General features: G+C 33.3%; 1 protein-coding gene across 1 annotated transcript in view; it reads left to right on the forward strand.

Annotated features, from left to right (window-relative positions):
- The first annotated feature begins 4,444 nt into the window (after positions 1 to 4,444).
- Positions 4,445 to 9,651, forward strand: part of LOC105621043 (aminoacylase-1-like) — a 5,600-nt gene continuing 393 nt past the window's right edge. Inside the window, exons 1-4 of the mRNA XM_012202517.1 lie at positions 4,445 to 4,535; positions 6,560 to 6,729; positions 7,448 to 7,963; positions 9,166 to 9,456. Of these exons, the coding sequence (XP_012057907.1) occupies positions 4,445 to 4,535; positions 6,560 to 6,729; positions 7,448 to 7,963; positions 9,166 to 9,456 (1,068 nt within the window). The remainder of the gene's footprint in view (positions 4,536 to 6,559; positions 6,730 to 7,447; positions 7,964 to 9,165; positions 9,457 to 9,651) is intronic.

A 9,651-nucleotide genomic window follows, 5' to 3' on the forward strand; every position in this document is an offset into this window, starting at 1 on the left:
TATATATATATATATATGTGTATATATAATATATATATATATATATATATATATATATATATATATATATATTTGTATAATGACATTCTGACATAAAGAAGCAGGAGCAACACGCGATCTTGTTATTAAAGCATCTGATAGTATAAAATAACTCGTTAGGATAATCGTTTCAATGTTGTAAATAAAAGCAGAGCGCGTAGTGGTTATTATATTATATTATATTATATTATATTATATTAATATTATATTATATTCGCATATATATATTCAATCATTATATAATAGGCTGAGAATACACGATAATTTTTTTATTTGCAATTCACTGTTACATGTATGTGCCTAGTTATAGCCATGTTACAATTATTACCTATTACATTGTATGATAATTTAATCCATATTACCGATTATAATAAATGTAACAAGTTCTTCGATATCAAACTCTACACACGATATATTATTATGGCGTAACGTGTAAAGAGTTCATATTTAGGCATACGTGAAAAAAATTTAATAAATCGGAATACATTTTACTAGTCGAGTTGACTGATGGCCCTTATCGCCTTCTTATCTTTATTGTGCGGTAAAAAAATTCATGGTTTTTTTCCACGATTGGAGCGACTATCGCTCTCATCCTAATACACCTAATAAAATCATTTAAAAGTGAAAATTAGCATACGGATATTAATTGTTTACTATCGCACTTGTTTACTATCGCAGATAATAAGAACTTATCTATTTAGTTTTGTTTTGATTCTTCAACAATAAACAAACATATACGTTATATATTATGATCTGCTATCTCCGAGAATGCTTGCTGCGATTGTACGCAATTTGCCAGCACTATCTCTGTTAAAAATTACATACTTTTTTTACATTATCGAAATTCGCTAATTACAATGTTGTGTAAATATCACATTTTTTTGCATTTCAAAAAACTTTTACAGAGTGTTTAATAATTATGGTTTCGAAACTATTATTTATTTATTCTTTTCGATAAAACATCTCTTTCGATAGGCATGTAAAAGATTAATAGAGAATATAATTTGTAATATTATCTCTTGCTGAAAATTATGGCTGTATAAAGTGTGTTTTGATATTTTTATGTTTATTATTATAATTTAGTAATTTACAATTTGCAGCAGTATACAAATATTGTGCATTTTTCTTTTGAAGGATTCTTTGGGAGTATTCAACAATCATTCCAATCGACTGATTAAAAGATTGACGTAATATCTATCTGTTATAATTTTGCACCAATATAATTGGTGTTATGTAACATTATGCGTTATATTTATATTTATATTGTAGATTTGATGCTTTTAGTTGGTCGACTAAAATGATTTTAAAAACTGATCTAAGTTGATTCTCGCTAAAGCTCATTTCTAGCAATGTAAATGAATTTTAATCTCAGATTAATTTATCGTTTTTCAATTCATATCCGTTTCCAAAAAAATGTAGATTAAATTTAATCTCGATTTAACTTGCTCTTCATTTGTTTTAATTCTTAGAAAAAGATAAAAAATTATGATGAATTCGGACAATCGCACTAGATAAAAGCACATTAAACTTTGACAATAAAATAATATGTGTATATTCTGTTAAATAATGTGACAATCATTCTTAAGTATTTATTCATTTAAAATATATTTGTATGTTTTTACATTTAATGTTGCTAATATCATGTGTAACAACTTTTAGTGTATACTAATGTACACAAGTGCAAATGGCCAAATTTGTTAACAGTTAAGGCGCCTGAGTACCACAGTCATATTAAATCGTGACAGAAGCGAGAAATAACACATTAATTTTTACGTATCATTTATAAATGAAGACAATTTAGATCAAACAAAATGATGAGATTGTTTTAAAACATTTGTAAAAATGGACGAAAATTATACTTATCTCCCTTATCAGTTAATAAATAATCATAAAAGGTGATAAAAGGCATATTAAGTGCTTTTATTCAGAGCGCATGAGTAATTTATTTTATGTGTTTTCCACTTTTTACGATTATTTATTCATGACATTACTTAAATGATTTAATATAGTTGTAATGATTACAGGTTGTGATACTACAGAAGCCTTAAACCAAGAATGAGCTATCATTAGTGGAAACAGGCATTGGAATTAGAAGAAGATAAAAAATAAATTATCGCTAAATTCTTTGAAGTGGAATTTTATTTTAAAAAGTGAAAATTGAGCTTGTTTTGAAAAAGAGTAATTCAATTTTCAGTCTTTAAGAGTGAGATTTTTTTCTTTAGAGTGAGAATCTCTCTTAAAAATTTTAGAAAAGATAAAAGAGAATTATCTACATTGCTAAAACAGATATACCGGAATTTTTGACATTATAGATACAAGAGAGACAAATAGTAATATTCTCTAATGTCTTATTGATTATCAATATCGTTAACTAGCGATAACCAATAAGAGTTGCAGTTTTTCCAGAATTATCCTTACCGTTGTTTAACATGAGTTAACGATAACGAGAATCGTCAATAAGACTTTAGAGAAAAAGCTAATCAACAATCATTCCTAGTAAAAACATAAACCGAAAATATTGCGAAAATATCAGATATTGTCGCAAATTTTTCAGAAATTTGTATTTGAAATGAGGAAGAGAGAACGCAAAATTTGTTCTGTCTCTGCGTTTCTCGCTACTTCGATGATGGCAGCGAGGAGCAGAAAGAATGATATCTTTAACTTTTATTGCACAACATGTTAAAGTTACAAAATTAAGTAATAAAAAGAGAAGATACCAGTACATAGTGATGATACCAATGAAACTACTGCTACAAAGTCTATCAGGAATCACGCGGAGAAGAAGTTGGTTGAGTATTTTTACAAGATTAGTAAAAATATTCTGGCTATTTTTGCCGAACTTATGACAAACTTTACTTGTCTGAAAGTATATTATATTTGTAATAAATCCATTCAAGTAATTATTACCTTACAGTAAAATAAATCTATTTTCAAGATTACGTAAGCACAAACAGCTCTCAAAACTTTATACATTTGCATCTTTTATTAAAGTAAATTTTGTCAGTGATAAGATAAAAAATACTCGTCGATGAAATAAATTTTATTGAGATGCTTTTTAATTTTGAGAAACTTTTAAATTAAAGTAAATTCTGTATAAATATATGGGCAGCTATCTCTATTCTCTAAATTGTTTGGAATAGAATTTCACATAAAAAGTGAAAATTGAGTCAGTTTTGAAAAAGAGTTGTTCAATTTTCAATCTCTAAAGATAAAGATAAAACACTCTTCAGAGTGAGATTCATTGACAGCCTCATCTGAGACTGTGATCGAAAACATTAGTATCGAGTATTCTTTTTGTTCATTGTTTTTAAACAAAGATAAAATAATAATATTCGAGTAATACTTTCGAACATAGTCTAACAATTTTAGAGAATATAATGAACCTGTCAATTCCATAAAATTTACACTCTAAATTTTTGAGAGTAAAATTCACTCCAAGAAAAGTGATAGTTGCGCCAGTCCGACGAGTGAATTTTACTCCTTCAGAAGAAAATTTCTTGATCTAAAAAAATCAACTTGATTAATATCTCGCTTCGTGACAGAACTTTTTTCTGCCATAATATTCTGCCATAATAATTCGTTCGTTTTGTGCAAAAACATGTCGAATGAGCTTAATCATTTTTAGATATAGAGAGGTTAAATTTAACATTTATCAGAGTGAAATTTCAATTATTAGATATGGAGAGGTTAAATTTAACATTTATCAGAGTGAAATTTCTCTCCCTTCGAAGAGTGAAATTATTCACATAGATTAAAAATTGACTCTCATTTGGAGTGATCTTCATTCTCCAAGAGTGAAAATTCCACTCCTGTCGGATCGGACGCAACTAATTCATTCTTTGGGAATGAAATTTCACTTTCAAAAATTTAGAGTGTACTGAAATTCTAGCGTGTACTAACATTTTTCTCCAGAATCGGATGAAAGGAAAGTGATAGAAGAAAGCAAGCGGGGCAAGAGTGATATCACTTCGCCGCGCCGCGCCGCGTGGTGTCGCGTCGTGATTTTAAACGCTGGACCGGCGCGGCGAGACGCTTCTCCGACGTGGCGGACGCGATGTCGTGCCGAGCGCATGGGAGCCTGTTACTAACCGCGCTATTCGATTCGAGCGCGTCGCTGTGACGTCAACGCCGGTAACAGGCGGCAATTGGGCGAGCCGTGGCCGCGGTGTGGTCGCGCGCGACGGCGGCATTCCGGCCGCGACGGTACGCCGGAGACTTTGCTTCGAGCTTTGACGCTGCTCACCGTTGTCTGCTTGTGACAGTCGATCGCTGACGGTAGGCGTCTGGACGTTAAGCGCGAACGGACGGACGATCAGGCATTAGGAAGCATACCACTGATCACAAGGGTAAGAACAAGAAGCACAAGCGGTGATAAGGCAACAAGCGAACGGACCATTTCGGAACGATGATGTCGCAGACCGAACTGGACGAAACAGCTGTGGAGAATTTCCGCGAGTACTTGCGGATACCGTCGGTGCAGCCGGACGTCAACTATGGTGAGCGATCGCGGGGGGGCATGTGTGATTTGAGATTCCATAAGATTTTCGAAAAATGGGTGAAACGCGAAACGAGGGGGAGGAGAGAGATCTGACGCGCGCGTCTAAAAGCGTCCAGCGGCGAAGGTGGATTAGTTCGCGTCGCGTCCAGCGTCTAAGTTGATCTAAGTCGAGATTGTAAATTCGGAAGCGTATAAATGGGAGAAAGCGCGAGACTTGTGCATGTCCTGTGTAAAAAAAAAGTAGGAAAAAGCGGGACCCACGCCGACCGGCCACGTTTGCGAACGAGGTCGCGAAGCATGCCGCTCAACGACGCGTTTCCTCGTTAGATAAATTGTGCGATTTACCGACGACGAGGGGGAATTCCTCGTGATCGGCGTCGCTTGTTCGCCCGTGGGAATCGGTCGACGCGCTCCCGCGACGCCGGCGACAGGCGAGGATGTTCGCGAGGTAACGAATTGAAGGGATAGCGTCGGTGACGCTATCCAGCCATTGCGTTGCCCCACCCTACGCGTGTGATGTTATTTCTATTTTTATTCCCCTATGTCCGGTCGCGGCGCCTTGCTGACCTCGCCGAGTTGTTCCGCGATGTCCCCAAAACCGGTCACGGGCGTCCTCCTGCTGATCGGACGGCGACGTCGTGGCGACTCAATGGTGGCTGACCCAGATTGGGCACACGGCCCGGCACTTTGCGTTCCCATCGTGATTTCCGAAATGATTCTGCCGGTTCGAGGGCAGAAGCTATCCCGAATCGCGAATCGACGATCGGTGAAAATGTGGAAGCTGGTTATGTAACGTCCCGATCGACGAGATTTCGCGTTTCTTGAATCTATACGATATAGCGGCCTGATTTGCGGATGTGTCGCGACACATTTATGACTCGTTATTTCTTGATATGCACATGGAAAAATAACAGATCTCCTGACCTCTTGATGGAATAGATAAGAGACTGCAATTGATAATAGAGTCAATTACCATCTCTCAGCAAGTGCCTCGTCTCTTATCGCGATTATCACATGATTGCCTCAGAAGGAAGGTATCAGCATTAATTTCCGCGATGTGATCATTATTATTGTTATAATACTGTCGTGTCATTTTATTATTTAATAACAGGGAAAATTACTTTATAAAATATTGAACTTGAAAAAAAAACAACATTTAAGTTAGTTCAGTGTTTTAGATGTTCTCTTATCTATAAACAGACTGAATTAGAACTTAAATTAAGTAAAATTGATGCTTTCATCGATTAGCTTTCAAATTTTAAATATTGTAAGATATTTTATTTAATTTACAGTTAAAAAAATTTAAGTCCTGTCTTCTCAATAACATTTTAGATTTCTTATTTATAAATAAATTAGAGTCTGAATTAGAGTCTAAATTATATAAAATTGCTACACCAATTACTGCCGAAATTGCAAGTTTTGAACATAGTAAAAAATTATTTAATTTAACTTACAATTAATTTTTACAAAAGCTCTTTAAATCCTGATAATTGAAATTAGATAAAAGTATAGAATAAAATTTTATTACACTTCAATATACACAGTCAAGAAAAGTTTAAACTTATTAAGGTTTACATATAGAACTTTAATTCATTCACTTATCCATATCTCATGTTGCTACATACCTCCTTTTTTTGCTACTTCTTGCTATCTAAAGCATCTATTATAGTTCTCTCTCTATATCTTTTATTTTATCATTCTTTCCTTCGCAATTTTTTAGCTCTTATTCCATATCTAATTCTAATACTATCAACTAAATTTAATATGACAATCACAGCTCTAACCATACCTATAATCATTATCTGCTTATTATACATACTTTTATTTCTTTTGAACCCTCTACGCACTATTATTATCTCTTTCCACTGATTGTACCTCCCTTATGATTGATTTTTTTCATTATCTTTACCTTCCCTTTCCAGATATTATGTCTCTTCTCTCCTTTTTTCATGAATTAGATAAAAGTTTCCATATAAAATCTTATGTCTAATACAATCTAATTTACTGTGTTTTTCATTTCAGATGAATGTGTGGAATTCGTAACTAGACAAGCACAGTCTCTCGACTTACCAGTTAAAATTTATCACGTACATCCTAAAAAACCGATTGTGGTTTTAACATGGGTGGGAACGGATCCTACGAAACAATCGATTCTCTTGAACAGTCACATGGACGTTGTACCTGTTTTCGAAGTAAGTATTTTGATTTATGGTAAAGATGTTGCAGATGTATATTATTGCATTAAGAAAAATATCTTGAAAATGGAATTAGATAGAAGACTCTGAATTTGATAGAATAAGATTCAGAATTTAATGAATTATATAGAGGATTCTGAATTTGATAAAAGATTCTAGCTATATCAATCACAGTTCCAGTTATCTCAATTAGACTTCTGGTAGATTTAGACTTTAGAAAGTTCTGATTCGTCTATTCTCAATCAGAATTTCAGTTAATCCAATCAGACATTTTTCTCAGGCCTATGTTCAGATTCCCATCTGAATACCAGATTTTATTCTTGTTGTTTATCGAAGGTCTGTTTTTTATTACTCTAAACCGATGCAATAAGTTGAAGTGAAACAAACATATATTTGTTTCACTTCCAACTTACTGCACTGTACCAGATCAGAAAGTGCAGCAATAAAAAATAGATATTATCTCCATATAAACAAGAAAGATTAACATCACATAGTACACTTTTTTTTCGAGGGACGTTCTGACATTCTCAAAGAACATCCTTAGGATATAGAGATATTCTTTGAATGTTCTTTAGGATGTCCCCTTAGAAATCCATATGGGTGGAGGAGCACCTGGGAATCCGAACACGCCCTAGTATGTATGTAATTATTGTTCACACAATAATTACATTGATCAACTTGTTGATTCTCAATACTAATCGTATAACTGATTTAGGACAAATGGACCTATCCGCCATTCAGCGCACATATGGACGAGCAAGGCGACATCTACGCTCGCGGCAGCCAGGACATGAAATGTGTGGCAATACAATATTTGGAGGCGATCCGTAGATTGAAACTGAACGGACAACGTTTCCAACGTACTATCCACATCTCTTTCGTCCCAGACGAGGAGATAGGCGGTGTTCTCGGAATGAAAGCCTTTGTGCACACTGCAGACTTCAAAGCTTTGAACGTCGGTTTCGCCCTGGATGAAGGTGTGGCTGGCCCATTTGAGAACTTTTACATGTTTTATGGAGAAAGATCGATTTGGCATGTCGAAATAAAGTGCGCGGGCCCTCCCGGTCATGGATCCATCATGTTGGACAATACGGCTGGGGAAAAATTAAGAGTTATAATTGATCGTTTCACAGACTTCAGAGCCTCCGAAAAAGCAAAATTAAGTACAGATCCTAGAAAATTAGCGATTACTCTTGGCGGAGTGACATCTGTAAATCTTACGAAAGTTTGGGTAGGTATCGAGCAAAAATGTATCATTTTCGTTAAAAAAAACCATCTAAAAGATGTAATTTATAAGAGCATTTATATTTAAAAATCATTGTTATTGTAATTTTTTTCATTTAGATGAATTCATGAATAAGAATATAAAATATTAAATAAGATTCTATGCTAAATTAAATAAAGCTTCCAAAAGCTAATAAAATGCAAATTTAAAAATAAAGTATACAAAGGCAATGAGCATTATAACAGTGCAACAAACTGTTTTTTAATTTACAATATAAATTATATTTATTACAAATGTTTTGATTCTCACATAACTATTCTCAGTAGACATAACTTACTACATATTAATAACCAGTCTTGTCTTCATTCAGCAGTTAAAATGCTACTTAATTATTGTGACTGTGATCATATAATTCGAATGTGGTAATCCATGAACATGGTAACTGAATGTAAAAATTTCTTTGTCATAGAAACATGAACTTGAATTTGTGTGTGACATTCTATAATATTTAGAAGTTGACAGAAACATTGAGACATTTCCAAATAGAATGTCATACACAATTTCAAGTTCATGTTTCTATAACATAAAAAAAACTTATTGGCACTTACGATTAGTATTACAATGTCCATGGATTACCATTCTGAGTTACATAATCAGAAATCGCAATAATTGAGCAGCGTTTTAACTGACGAATGAAGATAAAACAGGTTATTAATATGTATTAGTAAAATAAATTGTGTCCACTGAAGATGATTCTGTGAGAACTGAAACATTTAGAATGATAGATGTAATTTAAATTGTAAATTAAAAAACGGTTTGTTGCAATGTTAATGTGCTCATTGCCCTTGTATAAACACTATTCTATATTGAATTCAATGAATGCTAATAAATATTGAAAAGAAAATTTCAAAAGAAAATCTCAAAGAAAGCAAATAAATTAATTTTCAAGTCATTACATGATACTTGTTTATTTTATATGTCTGCTCATTGGGATTTTTATATTCCACAGTAAGTATTCTGTGTTCTAATAAGTCTTACAATTAACATTGATCATAATATACAACTTTTTACTTTATTAATCCTTGCTTTATAATTGTGTTAAGATTTTATTTTACCATTTTAAGTTTTCATCAAACTCCTTATCTATCTAATAAACTCCTTATCTTTGATATTTTACGATTTTAGTCTATTAAATGTTTTATTTATAGGGTGGCGTACAAACTAACGTTATACCTACTGAACTCAGCGCTATGTTCGACATTCGTATAACGCCTTCTGTTGATCACGACGAATTCGAAGCTACTATCAAACGCTGGTGCGAAGAAGCTGGTTCAGATGTAACCTATTCCTTCGAAGAGAAAAATCCCAAAATTAAGAATACCAAACTAGATGAGTCTAATCCATACTGGATCGCTTTCAAAAATACCTGTGATGAAATTGGTATTAATTTGGAAACCGCTATCTTCCCGGGAGGTACAGACGGCCGTTTTGTGCGAGAGGTGAGCATCAGACTAGTCTTTGTATGAAAATTTAACATTTAAGTACACAGAAGAGAAAATATATTATTGTTATTTTATTATAATAAATTATGCGAAATTTATTTGTAAAACATACAGCATCATGCTTTGTTTTATATATTTGTTCCAGAAAGTTCTTTAGTTCATTTAGACACAAAATTTATAAAATAAAATTAT

This window comes from Atta cephalotes (assembly GCF_000143395.1).
Source record: "Atta cephalotes unplaced genomic scaffold scaffold00032, whole genome shotgun sequence".
Classification (NCBI taxonomy): domain Eukaryota; kingdom Metazoa; phylum Arthropoda; class Insecta; order Hymenoptera; family Formicidae; genus Atta; species Atta cephalotes.